Source organism: Schistocerca piceifrons, chromosome 4 (genome assembly GCF_021461385.2).
Source record: "Schistocerca piceifrons isolate TAMUIC-IGC-003096 chromosome 4, iqSchPice1.1, whole genome shotgun sequence".
In the NCBI taxonomy this organism is placed as follows: Eukaryota; Metazoa; Arthropoda; class Insecta; order Orthoptera; family Acrididae; genus Schistocerca; species Schistocerca piceifrons.
In genome coordinates this window covers 825,528,645-825,549,197 of record NC_060141.1, presented here as the reverse complement: position 1 = coordinate 825,549,197, position 20,553 = coordinate 825,528,645, and the positions used below count along the sequence as shown (strand labels likewise).

General features: G+C 42.2%; 1 protein-coding gene across 1 annotated transcript; it reads right to left on the bottom strand.

Moving 5' to 3' along the window:
• Nucleotides 1-669: 669 nt before the first annotated feature.
• LOC124795497 (natterin-4-like) lies at nucleotides 670-20,291 on the bottom strand. The gene is made up of 4 exons (XM_047259549.1): nucleotides 20,115-20,291; nucleotides 6,610-6,815; nucleotides 1,201-1,350; nucleotides 670-1,108 (listed from the first exon to the last, which is right to left on the bottom strand). Exons 1-4 carry the CDS (start codon nucleotides 20,119-20,121, stop codon nucleotides 1,025-1,027), a joined length of 447 nt encoding a protein of 148 aa, XP_047115505.1. The 5' UTR covers nucleotides 20,122-20,291; the 3' UTR covers nucleotides 670-1,024.
• Between the last annotated feature and the right edge of the window lie 262 nt (nucleotides 20,292-20,553).

Sequence of the window (20,553 nt, the reverse complement as noted above, 5' to 3'; positions counted from 1 at the left end):
CATACTATGTAATGGGTTTGTGCTAAGCAGATCACACTGAAGAATCTTTACTGTAGTTTCTGACTTAGGTAAGTCTTACTGTCAAGTAATTTTATTTTCATAAAGGTGATGAGAATGAAATTTGAACCAATGGCCATTTAACATTTATTTATTTTAACAAATATTCTGAGTGTAACTGAAATCCAGGAACAAAAGACACTTAAAGAATCTAGTATTTACTTCACAATATGAGCCAGAGAATTGATTCCAGAGTCAAAATAGGTACAAATGAATTCATTTAGTCTCAGTACTACCCATTTGCTTCCCACTGAAAGACTACAGGCAGAACTAATTAAGACAGTTACTTTTGTAAAGTTTTAAAAATATTGACTGTAAGCAGTCTAACTGAACAGCTTTAGAAAGAAGTAGACAAGCATCTAATGATTTTTGTATAAATATTCTGGTTAATGTACTGATAGGTAACACTCACTTGTTTGAATGTTTGAAAGTCATCCTATTTGCACTAGTGTGATAACTATGGAAACTAACATTTTTCTGAAATGCAGTTAAAATGTTAATATTTCAATTCCAGAAAAACTTCAGTTAGGACATAAATTCCGTTATGTTTAACACCTCACTTCAGAACACAAACTGACATACAATTGTTTAATAAATTGAAGGATAGGAAACTTCCTTAGGCCATTTTTGTCTTTATTTAACATTATACAATTTTACATAATCAATGACAATCTTTATAAAACAAAGATTCACATGCAATCATGAACACAGCCTGCTGTAAGGTAGTATTTATTAGAAAGGTTTAGTGTTTAACAATACTGTATTATTAAAATTCAAAGTATACAAAAAATAAATAACAATGCCACGATTCAAGATCGCTTTTCCAAGTGTTAAGGATAATTTACTTCTGTCCGTGCTCTCAATGTCATTAACTACACACACACTGGCAAATTGAGTTTTCTTAAAACAGAAAATCTTGTACCTGAGAAATCTTTCTCCTGCAAGTTATCTGTCAACATGGACAGGCCTAGATGACAAGAACCTCATAATGACTATAAGCAATCTCTCTTCCTCCATAAGGAATGTAGCAGACTGAATGCGACTGGTGAACCTGAAAAATAAACAGACATTACTTCAGACACCTGATCAGGGGAGAACTGGATTGCACCATTTCTCAGTTCTCTGACAGTGGTGAAACCTCACCTTTCCTGGTGTTGTTGTGCCATCATGCTGGACCCTGGCTACATAGAGGGTCTCACCATCCGTCGTATGTCCCACAGGGACAGCCCCGTCGGGAACCTCGCCGTTACTGGACGGCACCCATTCTGCAACACCTGCTCCCAGCACCAGCACCTGGCAAAGTATGACTTATTTCAATTCTCGTGTCTGTTTGTGACTAAACAATGTATTTCCTATGGATTGTGTACCCAAATCTCATTTGGTACGCAAGAGGTTTGAAGTCATAAAAAAAACCATTACACAATGACGAAAATTTGTTACTACTACTGCATTCAGTTTTATTGAACACTTTACTAATGATGTTTAAACATTCTACTGTGCTGTCTTCATGTCTGTAACATTTTGGTAAGCTTTGACTGGAACCATTGAATATGGAATACAAAATGTAGAGGGAAGAAGAATGCCAATTGAGACCAGGGCTCTTCTCTACAAGACTAGCTCAAATTTACATGAAAACTATCTTCTTATCATTCTGAATCATAGGCAGATCAACTTTTTTCTTTGTTAACAATGTCAGATATAGAGTGAAAATAATATGGCTTATAAAAGAAACACTAACTTACGTCAAACTTTAGAACAGCAAATTAAGTTTGTTACTCTGTTGCTCCAGCCTCCACCAACCTGTTGTCGTACGGTTGACCAACCACTTGTTAGCATGTTAACTCTGTTCTTAAAATTGAAGATCTGGTTTCTACCCAAATTAATGTCCGTGTGTTATTTGTCGACTCCCAGTTGACCTAACCGAGATCTCCAAGAAGATCAAAATGTATGAAGTATATGCTGAAAATGTGAGAGATAACAAGTAAATGAAAATAAGATGGGAGATATGATATTGCAAGAAGAATTTTACAGAACATGAAGATGTTATGTGCACCAGGGAAGTGTATTATAGCCACTACTATTTTCGGTATATATAAATGATCTGGCAGACAAAGTGGGCAGCAATCTATGGTTGTTTGCTGATGATGTATGGGAAAGTGTATGTTGAGTGAATATAGGATGAAGTAAGATAAGACAAAATTTTCAGTTTGTGTGATGAAAGACAGCTAGCTCTATATGCAGAAAAATTTAAGTCAAAGCAGATGGGTACGAAAAAGAAACCCATAATGTTTGGATGCAGTGTCTTGCTTGACACATTTACATTATTTAAATATCTGGGCATAATGCTGCAAAGCAATACGAAATTTAACATGCATGTGAGGCTTGTGGTAAGGCTGGCTAATGGTCTACTTATTTATTGGGAGCATCTTAGGAATGTGTGTTCATCTGTAAAGCAGATAACATATAGGACATTACTGTTTGGGATCTGTAACAAGTTGATTTAGTGGAAGACATCAAAGCAGTTCTGAGGGAGGTTGCTGGGTGTAACCAGTAGATTTGAACAAAAAGCAACTTTAGAACAATACTTCCCTACTTTTCAAGAAACTCTTGAGAAAATTAGTGAATTGGCATGTGAAGGTGACAGCAGTGACTGCTGCAGACAAATACACATTTCAGCAAAGGGCCATTAACACAAGATACTAGAAATTAGGACTCGTGGAAGCATATAGACAGTTTTTCCCTTGCTGTATTTGTGAATGGAACAGGAAATGAAATAACTGTTAGTTGTACTGGGTATCCTCTGCCATGCACTGTGTTGTGGCTTGCAGAATACCTGAGTAAATGTGGAAGTGTAAACGCATCTCTGAGTTGATGAAACACCCTCAACATTGTTATCTTGGCAACAGCCAGCCATCACCAGAGTATTCCACCTGGTAAGACACATGAAATACCATTAAATTCAACAAAAATGTAGTAGTTCCTTTTCCAAAGAAGGCAGGTGTTAAGTATTAAACTATCAGTTTAATATTCATTTGCAAAATACGTTACTTATTGACGAATGGAAAAGTGGAAGATGTTTACCTCATGGAAGATCAGTTTGAGTTCTGGAGAAATGTACAAATATGTGAAACAATGCTATGACTTATCTTAAAGATAAGTTAAAGAGGCAAACCTACTTTCTTAGCATCTGTGGGTTTGGAGAATATTAATGATGTTGACTGGAATACAATCCTTTAAATTCTGAAGATGGCAGGAATTACATTCAATTTGTACATAAACCAAAGAGGGCAGGGAACAAGAATGCAATATTGTAACCTCAACCTCGTGTTAATCTGTTATTGAGTAAACTGTATAGAAAAGAGGAGAAATATGGAAAGTGGAGCAAGTTTAAGGGAGATGAAAAAAATTCAGATTTCTGATGACCCCTTAACTCTGCCAGGGACGGGGGAAAATTTTTAAGAGCAGTTGAATAGATAGTAACAGAAAATAGTGTAATTAAATTTGGCCATACTGAGGGAATTAGATTGCAAAATATGACACTAGGTAGAAGAGGAGTTTTGCTCTTACTGATGACTGTTAGGTAGATGCAGACTGACCGTATCAAGAGAAGCACTTCTGAACGCGAGGAATTTATTGTATAATATAAGTTTGAATGATAGTTCTTCCTGAAAGAACTTTTCTTCGTTGTATCCTGCTACAGAAGTTAAATGAGGACAAAAGCAGTTCAGAAAACAATGATACAAAACTCCGTAATGTGCTGCTACTGAATGCTGAAGATCAAATTGGCAATTTGACTGATGACTGAAGAGCTACTCCATCTAACCACAGAATGAAATTTGTGGCATAGTCTGACTCAGGTACCTAATGCAGAAAGGATGGGGATAAAAATTTTAGAGGGAGACTGACGCTCGGCTCTACTACAGAAGTCACATTCAAATGGCTGTAAGCTGGAGAAGTTACACACAGTTGAATAGGCTTGCACAGAACAAATCAGCACAGAGAACTGCATCACAGGTCTTCTTATTGAATATAGTGAAGAACACAGCTTTTTTTTTTCAATACTCTCCAAAGACATACTTTATATTTTATATGGTATGACATCGTCCTCAATAGCTTTCTGCAAAATTACAAGAATATTAAAAAACACTTCTGGCAAGGATGCTACACAAGATTTTCATGGTTGGGGCTTCACTAATGTTGATAATGAGCTGTGAAATTTTAACAGCACTGAGCACTATGGGACTTAACATCTGAGGTCACCAGTCCCTTAGAACTTACAACTACTTAAACTTAACTAACTTAACGACATCAAACACATCCGTGCCCGAGGCAGGATTCGAACCTGCAACTGTAGCGGTCACGCAGTTAAGGACTGAAACGCCTAGAACCACTCTGCCACAGCAGCCGGCTGTGAAATTTTATGTTCTTTTTGCAATACACATTTAAAAAGAGCACAGTTGGTTGGCTTTGCTTCTGGTTTCTTTTGCAAATGATGTACACCTTGCTTTTACTTCTTTCCTCCAATGATAATTTTTGTTAACTGTCAAGCAAAGTAGTGAACACCCCAATGCACTAGCTTCATTAAACTCTCAGTTGAGCACTGTAGAGAGTGACTGAAGGGTCAATAAAACTGTGTGCCAGAGACTCAAATTTGGGATCTTTCATTTTTATGGGCAAGTGCTCACCAACTCTGCTACCAAAGCAGGACACTTGACCCCTCCTCACAGCTTTACTTGTGCCAGTACCTCAACTCCTACTTTCAAACTTCGCAGAACTCTTCCAGTGAAATTTGTGTGACTAGTACTTCTTTCTTCCCATTCCTCAGGTTCATTCAACTTTACAAAAAATTCTGACTGAAAGGCAGTTCTCTCAGGAATATGACTAGCAAGTCTAGGACAACCAGAAGTGAATTACATATTGCTACGTTATCTTAATAAATGTTTGGGATTGAGAGAAATACCAGCTTGTGTGTACCTGTTAAACATGAATTACTCTTCTGTTGCTTTTATGTATTTTATCTTTACTGCATCATGTTCTGTTACACAGCACAACAGCTCTGCCTTTAAATGAATCTGGAAAGACAGGAATGGGTCTGGTATTGTTTACAGCGCTCTGGTATTGTGTACAGTCATGTCTGCTGGTGAATTATTTCATGGACACCTTCACAGTTTCACTCTTTTGTTTTAGAAGTGATACTTATTCGACTTTGTACAGCACCATGGTGCATTACACAATTAGCACAACTCTACAGTATCTGTCATGACCACAATCTTTCCCACATTCACACTCTTATCTTAATTTTGCACTCTTATGTTGACAGTCACGAGATGTTTTCCGACGTTTGATTGAGCCACTCACTGCAACATCTCAGTACCCTACATGTCTGACAGCTGTAGAACCTGACTGGCAGCAGACAGAATTGTCTGTTACGCTGGGAGGTCCGATCTGTAACCCAGGTCGAGTAACTGGCCCAGTAGAACGTCCACCGCACACCGCCTGTCACTGGTACACGAGCGTGGTGCGGCTGTCTTAGTGCCAAATTCTTCTCCGCACTTTTAATATGGCAAGTGATGCCCTGCTGATTTCGCCTACCTCACTGCAGGTGTAATTGAAAGTGACTGGAGCTGAATTCCGGATGTGCCAATTTTATGTGACTTCTTTGTGGTGCAGTTCAGTGGTATATTACTCACAGGCATAATTGACTATAGTGATGTCTGGTTGTGGTAGATCTTTCTATACAAAGTCCTACTTATTTAAGCTTCTTCAGATTTGTGAAAGCAAAGTATGGGAATTGATTGTGCTCCTCACTGCCAACTGTGATCTTTCTCTGGAGTGTGAGTCGTTTTACTGCATCTAACGCTGCAATAGGCTCATATATGCAGAAAATAGCTCACTTCTTCCTCTTCTGCACTCGCTTTGCACACTCCATTATGCTGTCTGAGCTGCTACGGGAATCTCATCTCTGGTACTCCTGTACTTTTAATATGGAGTTAGAGTGACAGAGTAACTGTCCTTAGATAAGCTTTTTGATAAGCCCATTTAAATGCTGTTTGGATTTCCTTTAATTCTACCGTCTTTTCGAGAAGGCCACTGACACAGCCAACCAATTCATTCACATTTGGCAAGTTGTGTGTGTAAGATCTAAAATAAAGGAGTAAGGTACTATGGGTTAATGCCTGCCTTCTGCTTTTTTTTGAAGAAAACAACCCCTGAAGTAAATTAAGGTGATCTATTTATCATTAAAACTGAGCATTTTCCATTAGGACGTGAGGTCACACAAATGCATATTTTCCTATAAATTGAGGAAAGTAACTTATGAATGCTGTTTATGTGCCCAGCTGCTACGAAAATATGGTTCTGCAGCCCCATACATGATTAGTGCTCAGTTTTCAAGTATTTATCAATCCTGTTGATTTAGAGTCTATGGCGGGTCATTAACTTGAGGGGCAGGTTTCTCAAAACTGGAGGGATGTTCATCAATGACGTAGTAGCCTTTCACTTTAGGTTTTACACACGTGCAACCTGTGAGGCGCGCCTGGCGTGTGGACGCACCTCGTAGTGGAACTTGGAGTGCTCGAGGCAGTTCCAGGAGACGAAGGCGCCCTGGTGCGTGGGCGCCACCTTGGCGGGCAGCAGGTCGCCGGCGTGCGGCGCCCGCCCCACGTACAGCGGGCCGCCGTCCTTGTCTGTGCCCGCGCGCACCGCCCGCGCCGGCACCTCGCCGTAGCTCGCCTCCTGCCAGTAGTAGCTCGTCGCCACTGCAACACCGCGCCCGCGCGCACTCACATCACACTGGGCCTTCATTCGTACAGGTGCTGCATACTGTGTTCTCCACGTGCACCCTGGCATGCAATGCCACCAGTTACCACAGGATAATAATGGCACGTTATCTACTTCCGACGACTTCTTATGAAGTAAACTAATATTATGCTAATGCGGTAATACGCACTGTAGACCGTCTTAACCCGTAACGGGGAATAAGTAAGGATAGAGATGAGCTGCAGCAGGTCGTAGGTCGTTCTCGGTGACAAATAGTGTCAGGCATTGCTACTATACGCGACCTTAAAGTGATTTTTGAAAATGGGAGCCGTAATATTTTATTCAACATCTGAAAAGAGGGGCAAATTTTACATATAAAATGATACAGTATTTAAGGTCACGACAAGGTTCAGCCAAGGTCGAAAACTGCAAATACAGTTTTGGATCTATAAAAAAGGGTTCTATACGGGTTAACTCTGAATAGAGGGGGGGATACAGCAAAATGTAGACTGGCAACGGCAAGGAAAGCATTTCTGAGTAAGAGAAATTTGTTAACATCGAGTATAGAATTAGGTGTGAGGAAGTCGTTTCTGAGAGTATTTGTACGGAGTCTAGCCATGTACAGAAGTGAAACATGGACGATGAATAGTTCGGACAAGAAGAGAGTAGAAGCTTTCGAAATGTGGTGCTACAGAAGAATGCTGAAGATTAGATGGGTAGATCACATAAGTAATGAGGAGGTATTGAATAGGATTGAAGAGAAGTTTGTGGCACAACTTGACTAGAAGGAGGGATCGGTTGGTAGGGCATGTTCTGAGGCATCAAGGGATCACCAATTTAGTATTGCAGGGCAGAGTGGAGGGTAAAAATCGTAGAGGGATACCAAGAGATGAATACACTAAGCAGATTCAGAAGTATGTAGGCTGCAGTACGTACTGGGAGACGAAGCAGCTTGCACAGGATAGAGTAGCATGGAGAGCTGCATCAAACCAGTCTCAGGACTGAAGTCCATAACAACAGCAAAATACTATGTTAGATGGAGATTGGCAAGGGCGTAAGTGGTCACCTTTCATTACCAATAACCATGATTTTACAGGTATCTATCGACGGTGTCTTATGTTTTATGGAAACCACTATTTATGACGTCGGATTTGGAAAGAGCAAGCAGAAATTTGAACTTTTAATTAGCGTGTTTATTAGCGAAAGTAAATATATCACAGCGTATAAATGTTATTGGGACATTTGCAAGACAGAACAAACTTAAATAAAACTTAGATTATTGATTAAGAACTGGTTGAATTAGTTCCCTCGCCTCTCGCTCCTCACAATACTACCCCCTCCACTTTAACATTGTCCTATGCTGTATCCCTCTCGTCTATCCTATTCTAGGTTAATCCCCAATAGAACAAAAAACGTTTATTTGCTCTTCGTTGAGTTAGCCATGACTCAATACTTTTATACGTGAAATTTGCCGTTGTTTTCAGATCTTTAATCAAATATTAGGGTTCCTACTTTAAAAATCACTACAATTTAAAAAAAATCACTAACTTCCAAATCGTCTTGGTCACGTTCAAGATCGCGGCCATTAGTTGCAGAGCGCGACCGTGTTTTCCACCTACAACTCCTAGATAAAAAATTTGGTGTACATCATCTCCACCCCGACTTATTTCCCATTATCGATTAAAATAGTCCACCACGTATACATAGACTGCGGAGCCACTTCACAGTGGCAGCGGTGTCCGAAGCGAGATGGAAGATCAAACTGCGAGGGTGTCATTGCTACAATTCTACGCCATCTTACTCCCAAAAATAAGAAAATCGTCTATTTATCGAAACATTGTAAGGTATATCCTTTCTCTCCTGCGAGCTTCGAGAACTTCGTGACTCTTTCGATGCAACTAACACTGTGGCTGATGATCACAACGTTCCACGCCCAGCGGCGATGCACGTCGCCTTCCAACTGTCACTTCACCGTAACGTCCCTTTAATTGCTCTTGTTTTTACAGTTAACGAGCTGAGGTTCCCGTTTCTGAATGTCACCGCAAAGCTTATTATATGACACTTGTTCTGGAGATTTTTGTGTCCTATACTCTACTGTCAAGACATCAGAAAATGATGTCGGCTATCAGAAATCTCAAGATCAGAATGCCACGACACACACTCGTACAGGCAACGGAAAACTTCTGACAACGTTTGATAGTTGGTGAAGTGTCGCAGAAACTACTTCAAATAAGAAACTACTTTCGCTAACAAATTTTCTCGGGAATCTGAACAAAATGGTATGAATTAATCAGATCTGGGGTGTTTTGAGTAACTCATTCTATATATCCTTACAACAGTGAGAAGTTACATAGTTTCCGCGTTGTATTGAAACCAAGTGGTCTACACCTGGCTGGCGTTCCCTGCTGATTCCTGAACCTGCCTTACTCAGCTAAGCCGCACAAGGGCGACTCGACACCTTTCGCCTTCTCCACAGGTTTGAAGCACACCGAGTCCTTGTTATCTCGGCGGGGAGACTACTGGTGTATTTTTCGCCTCCTACAGTGGTATCACCAAAGCTGTGCTGTAACCACCTGCCGGCACCGGCGCGATGAGCATCACTCGTCGTCTACAGCGCAGGCACGGCGAAAAATGTGTGACAGAAGTAAATGGTTACTGAGAAGTTGCAGTTACTGTAATAACCAATAGTGTGTGGCGGCATGTGTTTACTGAAGTGCGCACTACGGATAAATGAGCGAGTGACCGTCTGTAAGGTGCTCATTAGCTCATGGAAGTGTCAGACTACGCGTCTCCTGTTTGGGAAGTGTATACTCTGGTGTCGTGCTAGCTAACTACGTAGAGTGACCGTAAGGAATTCCTGCCACTATGGAAATAATCGTCGGTAGTTTAGTATAGCCGTCATTTATCTACGACAGTTACTTTTCACTCACATTTGTTTCTCTCTGCGAGTTATGGTCAATCAGTACAGGTAACTGTGTCCCGGAGTCCGTTAGGCCGCAGCTGACATACTAGAATTAAACATGTGTTCGTACCACTACGGAAAAACCGAAGGCCGTCAGGGGATTCCACACAGTTTATTTGGAATTAAATTCCCGGTGAGACGTCACACTTTCAACACAGCTCAAAAGCGGATAACAATGCAACACTAACTCGCTTTCTTGTGTGGTGTGTGGCGGAGGGTACTTTGTGTAACAAGGCGAAACCAGTCTGTTTTGTAGGTGTTTGTCCGTTTTAAAAACGTTATAAATAATGTTACATGTACGAGACCCTCAACGTTCTTAAGGGCTGGAGATAATTACTGATACACTAAAAACTATTAAGACCCTGTCGGTAGCCGAAGACATTTTGCTGCAACCTAGCTGTTTTTCAAACCTCAAATAAAAATGTGTTACCATGCTCTCAATTATCTCAAATGGAGTATCTTGCACCGGAGTAAACGAATCTATCATGTTAAGTTTATTTTCGTGTATTTCGTGGCCATACACTTCATTAAGTGAAGAGCATCAGTAATTAAGAGAAGAACTTCGCCTACAATATTCAGCTTAGGTATTAGTTCGCACATGCGAAAGCGCGTATCTAACATTTCGCACATTTTGGGGCCAAATTTCATGTAACTTCTGTAGCAATTTCGCTATTTAATTTCTAATTGCTACCGATAATCTACACACATGTAACATGAAACACCGATAATACTACAAACATCAGTTAAAATTTAGTGAGCAGTTAGGAAGCTAATTCGTTAATTAGCACGATTCAGCCAACATTCGAAACTTACAGATTCCACCTACCTACAAGCGAACCTCCCCATCGCACCCCCCTCAGATTTAGTTATAAGTTGGCACAGTGGATAGGCCTTGATAAACTGAATACAGATCAATTGAGGAAACAGGAAGAAGTTGTGTGGAACTGTGAAAAAATAAGCAAAATATACAAACTGAGTAGTCCATGGGTGACATAAGCAACATAATGGACAACGCCAGCTTAGGAGCGCCGTGGTCCCGTGGTAGCGTTAGCAGCTGCAGAACGAGAGGTCCTAGGCTCAAGTCTTCCCTCGACTGAAAATTTTACTTTATTTTTGCATAGTTATTATCTGTCCGTTCGTTCATTGACATCTCTGTTCACTGTAATAAGTTTAGTGTGTGTTTTGCGACCGCATCGCAAAACCGTGCGATTAGTAGACGAAAGGACGTGCCTCTCCAATGGGAACAGAAAACATTTGATCGCAACGTCATAGGCCAACCGATTCCTCCACAGGAAAACACATCTGATATATTCTATACGACACTGGTGACGGCATGTGCGTCACATGACAGGAATATGTTGTCGACCCATCTAACTTGTAGACTTGGCGAATGGGGAAAAAGATTCTTCTACCTTGACCGATTTAGGTTTTCTTGTGGATGTCAATAACTCCCAAAAAAGTGATGAAAACTTAAGAGTGTCACATAAACTGAAAATAAAAAATTAAACATTTCACTCGATGGAAGATTTGAACCAAGGACCTTTCGTTTTGCAGCTGCTCACGTTACCACGAGACCACGGCGCTCCTGCGTTCCCATCGTCCTTAATGTTGCCTATCTTCCATTGAACTACTCAGTTTGTATATTTTGCTTATTTTTTCACAGTTCCACACAACTTCCTGTTTTCTCAATTGATCTGTGTTCAGTTTTTCAAGGCCTATCCACTGTGCCAACTTATAACTAAATCTGAGGGGGGTGCGATGGGGAGGTTCCCTTGTTAGTTATTTAACAGCACCCCCGTCTGCCGAGTACGGTATTAAAAGTATGAATGTCGTAAATAACTAAGTAAAAAACCCTAAGCGCGATATCTAATGCTTTGAAATAGCCGTTTGGCTCACCTCAACTAGCGCCAGCACGCGTTTCGTCGTTCTGCTAGACTTTCTGTACACGTATCGACACCGCATGACCTCAGTTGGTAGTGCGGTGCGTACCGAGCAGCGGGATATTGCGTCACAGCCTGCAAGCTTCACGACTGCGGCAAGCACAGCAGGACTCTTGCCATGCAGTTCTGAAGTGGTCACCACACTCACCTGGCCGAGAGATTGACAAGCGTCCGTGATGGGGTGCTTTGTGCCGGCACGCGCAAATCCCATTTGCCTCCACACAATCTAACCCTGCATGAAACATTACAAGCGTCATTTAGTGGCTTCGATATGGACGATGGCGGAAAGCTCGGTCGGGCAGCAATGCGAGGAAACGTTGGGTGGAGGTAAAGAATGGTTGGGAAAACGAAAAATGGGTTCTCACAGTAAGACACTCGCTCAAGGGCTTGCAACATGACTGAACGATTACTTCAGGATCAATACTGAAACGACATTTAACATCTATTTCTGGGAACGCCTCCGATTCAAAGGCAGGACATAAAAATACGAGTGGCGGCACTGTTGCTGTTCTTGCGCGCTTCAAATGCTCTGTAGATTTCAGATCTATGCCGATGCGTGTTTATCTCATTCTGCGCCAGTTTATGAAATCCTACCATATTTTAACTTCTTTCCTCTTGTTTTCTGGGAGAATTTATCTTTTCAACAATGACATACGTTTGACAGGTTCAGCTGCTCCGTATCTAGTCAAACAGTATACCGTATCCTACATACTACGTTGTCTTGCTGTGTACTGCTCTCGAAACGAGGCTAGCTTCCGTAGTTTCGTAAACGTTTTAGCAGCAATTTGCGATTGATTTTATTTACATCGTGGGACACGTGGCCGCGACGAAGATGGCGTCACAACTGACGTTTGCTTGTGTAAGTTAGGCCTGCAGCTGTTACGTGACACTGGCTCATTTGCATACCTTCGAGACTCCGAAAGACAACCTCTAGTCGGACGAGTCTTTCCGTTAGGCGTGTTCGGCACTGGTCTTTAGCAGCTGCGAGTGCTTATTGTCAAGCATTGCACGCACTGATGTTTAAAACATACCGCCTGGAGGTTGGTGTTGGGATTGCGTTAACTGAGCCGGAAAGCCAACTGGAAGCTGCTACTACAGAAGGGTTACATATTTTATCATGCTACAATAAGAAACCAGTCAATGGGAAATGAATCATTGCAGTTTGAAGGAACTGAAATACCGTACCGCCAAACAGTGCCGAATGACAAACTTTTCGTAGGGAACGAGGTGAATTGCAGAAAGCGAACTTCACTTTTTCTTTACCCCCACAGACAACAGTAATACAAATCACAGAAGTTCATTGCACCATTCTATTGAACTTTCCTTGCTTATATCCATTGCAGAGAGCAGCCGCCCCCCCTCCAGAAAAAGCTTTGTTCGCTCCGAGGCATTGCACACTGTCCACCACTAGCAAGGTCGGGTTCTATAATGTACACTTTTAAACTCAGATTTATCCCGTGGTAATAAAGCGTCTGCGTGTATTTAACTTACAAGAAGCACTTCTTTTGTACAAAGAAAAATGTCTAAAGTAATTATGCGGCGCAAATACAATCATTTCTGACGAAAGGGCCCGTTTCTGCCGGGACCTGCCGTCCTCAGACAAACACATGCTGTGATTCAGTGCAGCCACCGCGGAGGCTACTGTAGTCCGTGACTTCCTCAGTGGTGGGACTTAATATCACCGCATGTGTATTACGGTCTGAAGGTGGCAGCCGGAGCTAGTCATTTTGTCATAAATGATTCATTGTGCCACATACCTAAATTACACTGAACAGTAATCTCCTGCTCGACAGAGATACCTTCCTTCACAAAAATTGTTTGGTTTACGAAATGGGCCAACTTGAGGTATCGTAGACTTCTGATAAAGTTGATACCGATTTTTCTGTACAGAAGCGTGATAAAGTTCCTTGACAGACGCCAGATATTAACAGACTGAACATCTAGAGATTTCACTGTACGTTGCACCCCTATTCAGTAGTACACTTCAAAGAATCTATGGAGGTTTTAATTACGAGATGTGTTGTTGGTTTCATCGTAAGACGACTTGCACTGCACTTACAAAGCGTACAGCCATTCACAAACTATGTAGCGTATCACTCAAAATTGGCGATTTCTGTTCTGTATGTCTTTCATACAGAAGGCCACAGCATCTTTGGGAATGCCTCCTGCAGTACTTTCAAAGTATTGCGTATAACATTTGTCACATTTCTCAGTGAAATCTGTTTAATGGCTTCTGCATCCGGCTGTCCTCTGATGCTCTCACACCAAAGCCAGTGCCCTTCGAATCTCTTAAGGGTGTCTCAGTTGACAAGATTTGCGCCAAAGGTCATCAAGCTATAAACGTACCGAAACAGCTAAAGCGACTTGGCATTACTCTGTTTCGTATATTTCTTTCAATTGCTCTCACACAATACATTACTCTAACAAGATTTTCACGGTTTCAAATCATCGGCTCTAAGTTACAAAGCCGTACTACTCAGCACCGAACAGCCATTCATTGAATATCAAGGTCAGTGGATTGCTCACAAGAGCACAGCAAGGCCTTTGCAATCAAAACGCTGATTGGAGGATGACACTTTTTTACGATCGTAAACCGAAGCTTGTTTCAGTTATTCACACAGACCTGTTAAATGCGCTTCTGATAACTGCTACACGAAGGAGTTCCTTCCTGACCACACTGCACCGACTTGAAGGCTTAGCTATTATTTAACGTTGCGCCGACAGGGTGCAGAGACATAATGCAGTCTAACACAAGCGACGAAATTGTTTATGCGAGATGCTTCGTTTCTTCAACTGTTTCTGCAGTGAGTTTAAGCAAATATTGTTGCTATAGTTCCTTGATAATATTTCAAATCAGTAAGCGGAAACACATGCAGGAACGCAGCAATTTCAAGAGTTCATATGCACGACAGAGCATCTTACGTACACACACGGGAAATGCTTGCAACATGTGCGTTCTAGGATGCCTCCTCTGGCTTCGGATAATTTCTCGAGTCATAATGTAAGTCGCTGTAACCTCGTCTATCAAGGTTCTTAAGCAGAATGTGCTTCGTTAGTTGGTATTCTTTCCATCGCAGGATTTCGCAATTTCGCAAGCGCTCTCTACCTTCGTTAGCGGCATCCTTCACGGTACGAGTCCTGGAAGAGGCCAAGGTCACGCCAGTCCCCCCACCCTCCCCACCTGCCGAAGACGTCATACCTGTTGCGCTGGGTTCGATGATTTGTATGAACCAGAGATTCTAACCAGGCCTGGAACATAATGCCCAACTCCATTACTGGCATGCTCCTCACCATTTACCTGTGTTACAAACGCGTAACACGCCGTCTTTTCAACGCCACACCTGCTCGCATTACAACGATCGTTTCCTACAGGTCTGCGTCGGTTAGGTTGGGGGACGACACCAATTAAAAGTAGGCGAAAGATTCAGACTCATTTCTGCACCTATCCCAAATATGACGACGGTAATTCATTGCACACGGCTTCGGGCACACATTGCTGTGCAATAATGGTCGAGGAATTCTTCCTAGGGTCGCCTGCGCGGCAAAGTTGACCGACTCTCTCAGGATTAAACCCCCGGAGTCTTCGAACGTCCAACTATGAGAACATTTGTCAGCTGAACTGATAAACCATCAGCCTCATACTTCGCAACAGAGACGAACAGCCAGTAACATAAGGCCCTGTAAGAGAGGCAATGATTTTGTACTATTAAGGATACAGGGTACAAATTTGTGTGTTAAAAATGACGCTGTTTGTAGTGGATTTGTTGTTGATATTGGCATCTTTGATAAAGGAAGAGGTGTAATGTAAACAATGTGATTGTGTAGGCTGTCGAAATAACGGAACAACGGAAACGTCCGATTCCAGGCGTCTGCTTTGACCCATGACGTAAGGATGTTGTGTGTGACGTCATTTCGGCGCGGAGTTTATGAGTTGGTTGTGTTTGATGGCGTCAGAGAGAGAGAGAGAGAGAGAGAGAGAGAGAGAGAGAGAGAGAGAGAGAGAGTGTGTGTTTCGGATGACCGACCTACTTTGCAGCGCCGAAATTTGGTGGTAAGTAACTTTTTGGGTATACTTTTTCGAGCTATCATGTTTTGTGTATTTAATGTGTTAATTTACATAGAGATGTTTGACTTTTGAATTTTTGGGGTGTTTTGGTTTTGTTTTTCGTAATTGTAGGTGTTTTTCGTGTCAATACTTATGGTTCACCTATATAGGGCAAGGGAAATGACCGATTCCAATTTTCGTAGCTTTATATGTAGGTATTGGTGTTTTGGTATCGTCAGCTGTGGTCAAGGGAAATGTCTGATTCCAATTTTCGTAGTTTTTGCTGCAGGCGTTGGTGTTTTGATCGTCAGCTGCGGTTGACCTATATAGGTGAAGGTAAGTGTCCGATTCCTGTAGATTTTGTAAATGTTTTTCTTCTTGTTCGTCATTGTGTGTGTTTTGGGATCGTGGTGTATTTTTTGTTACACTTAGCTTTTCCTCTCCCTAAAACCGCCAATTTCCCGCGGCTGCCCCGTTAGTTTGATTGTATGTTTTGAGGGAGATGTCGTATTTTCGTGTTGCTTGCCGTGTGTATGTAGTGACATCACAGGCGCCATATTTGAGACGCTTAGAACAGCTATTTCCACCATATTGATGACGTCGTGGGTCAAAGACGGGTGGCATCTGACACTTCCGTAATCCCAGAAGCAGGAATGGTTTAGCGTCAAAATTGGTTTTTCTGTGTAGATCCTGCAATAAATATACCTCGAAAATGACTTCAAACATTGTGCACAATTCATATGATATGAATTTGAAATTAGTGCATGCAATGCGTGCAATAGGAAAACGGAAAAAAGACTGCTCAAACGTTGTTCCATGAATGGTGTTGTAAGTGCAACTTCTCTGGAGAATGGGAAAGTTGCTGATGTTGAGTGCTTATCTAAGTACTGCCACACCTGCCATGGTAGCACTGAAGGACATAATGAACATCAGTGTTCGAAGAATTGTGGTTACAGTGGAGGTATGGAGTGTTATGGAGCTCTACAAATATTTGAAGAGGTCGCTGCCCGTTTATAACGTTAGATATACGAAGTACCTAGGAGACTAAAGCTTTCAATGAAATTAATGAGATCATTGTTTATGGTGATACCTTGGTAAGAAAGCTGGAGTGTTGTGAACATGTGCAAAAGAGGATGGGTGCTAGACTGACGAAGCTACGACGAGAAATTAAAGGAAAGTTGCTACCTGATGGAAAATCTGACAAACTGAAATAGATCTCTTTCAGAGTTGTTATGCACTGGCCTTAGACGAACTGCACCTCTGAATGATCTTACAGCAATGAGAAAACTGTATGGGCCACCTATTTTCATAAGTTGTCCACAGATGACCACCCCGTTAACGGATTTTGCCCTAAAGAAGCAGATGCTTGGTGTGGTTACCAAAAAGCAAAAATAGTCAAATATGCCATCATAAGCAATCTCTTCCTGAGCCTGTTATGAATGAAATAAAACCAATTTTTAGTGACCTGAGTGACCCTGTTTTGCTTAGTAAATGTCTTCATAGGGGCACTCAGAATACAAATGAAAGTTTCAAGCACTGCATATGGGAAAGATTGCCCAAGAATATTTTTGCGGGACTAAATACATTAAAGTTTGTGTACTAGATGCAGTGATACGTTTCAACGATGGAGTGATAGGAAGGTTGGAAGTCCTGAGAAATTTAGGCATAAAATGTGGCTCTAATATGGAAGATCAATTGCTTGTATAGGAGACAACAGGTGCATGGAGCTGAAAGATTTGCTCTTCAAGTTACCAAAGAAGCGAGACATGCTAAAAGGAATGCCAAGAGGGAGCTTGAAGATGAAGACTGCATGTGAAGACTATGCTTCAAGAATGTTCTCAGGCACAGTTTAATTGGACTCACCTCTAAATTCGCAATTTCCTGCAAGTTGTATTTTTCAGAATTCAGGTAAAAACATTTCCTGAAGTTCATGAAGCTTTGCTCTAATTTTTTTCTGCAACTTGCAATAGTTCGTTTTTATGTAATGGACTTAAGCTTTATGGCAGAATCAACTAAATTATAGAAAAAATAACTTATTAGGAAAACTTACCAAAATTAAAATGTAAGATGTGATATTTCTTATCCTTGTAATATGTATAATAGGTGGAATTAAATAGGTCTAGTACCCCAGCCATCATGTCATGCATATCTGGCAAAACTTTTGTCTCCTTCAAATGTATAACATTGCAATTTCAGGAAGCATTTTGGAAAAAATAATTGCATCAATTTCTTTGTAATTTTTTAAATAACCTTAAGCAGGTGCAAAAATATTCAAAATACTTCTGATTTGTTTAGAAAGTGTGCTGCATTACCTGATACCAACAAAAAAGTCTGTACAACATACATTATGAACAGTGCCTGAAAGAAACAGGTGCTGATTTTTACCTAATATTGATCCAAAAAAGTACCCTGTATCCGTAAGTAAGACTCGAACTGACTTAGTTGGGTCCGTCGACTTGCCGCCGGGTCCTTTCAAACATCCACTTCATACGAACGCAATACACGTTGGGACAGAGGCCGCAGTCGCCGGTAAATTGAGTCCACTGGTACCAGCATGTGACATAATGAGACTTCAGAGAACAGAAAAAATTACTTGTATATTAGTTTCTGGACTGTAGATTGTGGCCAAAGCGTAGCCCAAGGTCTAACGGTGGAATGTGAGTTTGCTTGACAGAGCCAAGGAATGTGGATACGAAATATAACTTTGAAGATATTTAGGTATCTATAGGGGTTTGTACGCAATTTCGATGACGTCATGGGTTGAAGAAGAACTCTGTAGCTGCAGAACCATCTTCGCAGAAGCAGCTTTCATGTGTAACGTCATTTATATGCCTGGCAGGGAGTTCACCGAACCACCTTCGAGCTGCTTTTCTACCGTTCCATACTCCTACTGCGCGCGGGAAAAACTAACACACAGATCTTCCTTTACGAGCTCTGATATGTCTCAGTAGGAGTAATCGCCCCTAAGCAGATCGGCGCAACAAAATATTTTCACACTGAAGAGAAATGCGGGGATCGAAATTTCATGAGAAGGCCATACAGTAAACGCGCCCATAATCACGAGCTGGTATACGATCACAATAATATGAAAACGAAATGTCAGAATTCAACGAAAACCAAAGAGGAAGGCGTTTGTTAATATGAAGTACGGATTGCGCAATATCACGAGTTCCACTTACGAGATGAATCCAAAAAATACTTCCGTACACATCCCGTCTAACAATATGACGCTGTTACAGTATGAACCACATACTACGCTGTCGCCATTTTCCTAAATGCTATTCCTAGCGTTATTTACAGTAGCCTGACCTCGTGGAAACGAACTCTTTGCTTACTAGTATGTTGTCAATAATGATGCTTAATTTAGATTCTGTTGTGTGTACTGCTCTTCTGGAACATCTAGGTCACTTTGTGGCTTACGTAACGGTTAGTGAAGGGAAAACAGAGGGAGGTAGCGCGCTATAATGGAAGTTATCTGGCGCATGTTTACCATTCCTTGTGAACTGAATATAGAGCGTTACTCTAGTTCAAATTCGAAGCGGTTGTATAACTGGAAAAAATCTAACGTGCAGCAACAGCTGTAGGGACATAACACAGTATCTGGACAGTAGCCTGACCAGGGAGCCAATTTGTCCTACAGTAATCTGTTAGATAAGTTTTCCAAGAAGCACAATGGAGTTGTCAGGAAGAGCAACCAGTTCAGAAACACGTGGCTATTTCATGCTCCGCCGAACAACGATTGCATCACACGACTCACGTACATGTCTGAAGTACGCATTTAGACCCACGCTAGCAAAAAACACGACATTTTGTTGTGACATTATTATTCCGAGCAAAGCTGCTGAACACATCAAAGTACATTAGGGTTCAGACAGCGTAAAATCAGAGAACCACACGTGTTTCGACAGCACTGCGATCCACGGATTACTGCGCTCTTGCCTTCACGCCTTAATCAAATCTACACAGTGCTACCAACTGCTGGAAATAGGTCACGCGCCGCTCCTGACCAGATTCAAACGTAGCAGCTGCGAGGCTCACTCGCGCATGCGCTCCAGCGTAGAAACTGACTTCGGGTCACGTGTTGTTGCACAGCTGACTAATCACAACACGAGGTCCATTCGTCATCGATAAACTAGTTCTCAAAATCCTAAGATACTGGAAGAACGTACATAAAACCGCATTGCCTTTCGAAGTCTGTTTTACGGTTTTCTACTACTGCGCTGTTGGAATCTTGCCAGACGATAACGATCTGCCTCAGCCGACACTGCCCTAACCCGACCAAAGAGGTTGCACCGCACACAAACTCCGGAATTCTTAGAAGACGAAAGGGCGTGTGTCGAGACCCACTTACCGACCATTCCGCTGCGTTAAGTGTGGCGTAGTGCAGTGCAGCTTAGCCTCCCGTCCAAGGACACGCTGGCCGCGGCGCACGCACGGCGCTGCCTTGCGTAGCTCTGTAACTCGGCACACCGACTCGTAGCGCCTCTCAGCTGCGACTGAGGCCGGCCTGTTCTGTGGCTGGCAGCGCGGCCTGTGCGGACGGTGACGTCAGAGTCGCGCTATCGAACAGGAGGCGGCAAGCACTGCCGGCTCGGTGGGGGGGGGGGGGGGAGGGGGGGCGGTGACGCGGCGGGACGGGGAAAGCCAGGCGGCGGCTGTTGGGACCGGACGTGTTGTCGTCCCACGGCCGCGGATCCCAGCGTCCTGCTGGGCGGGCGTAAACAAGCCGCGCCGCCCCCCACCACCAGCCATCAGCTCTGCCGGTGCTGCAATCTAACGAAACAGGGGAG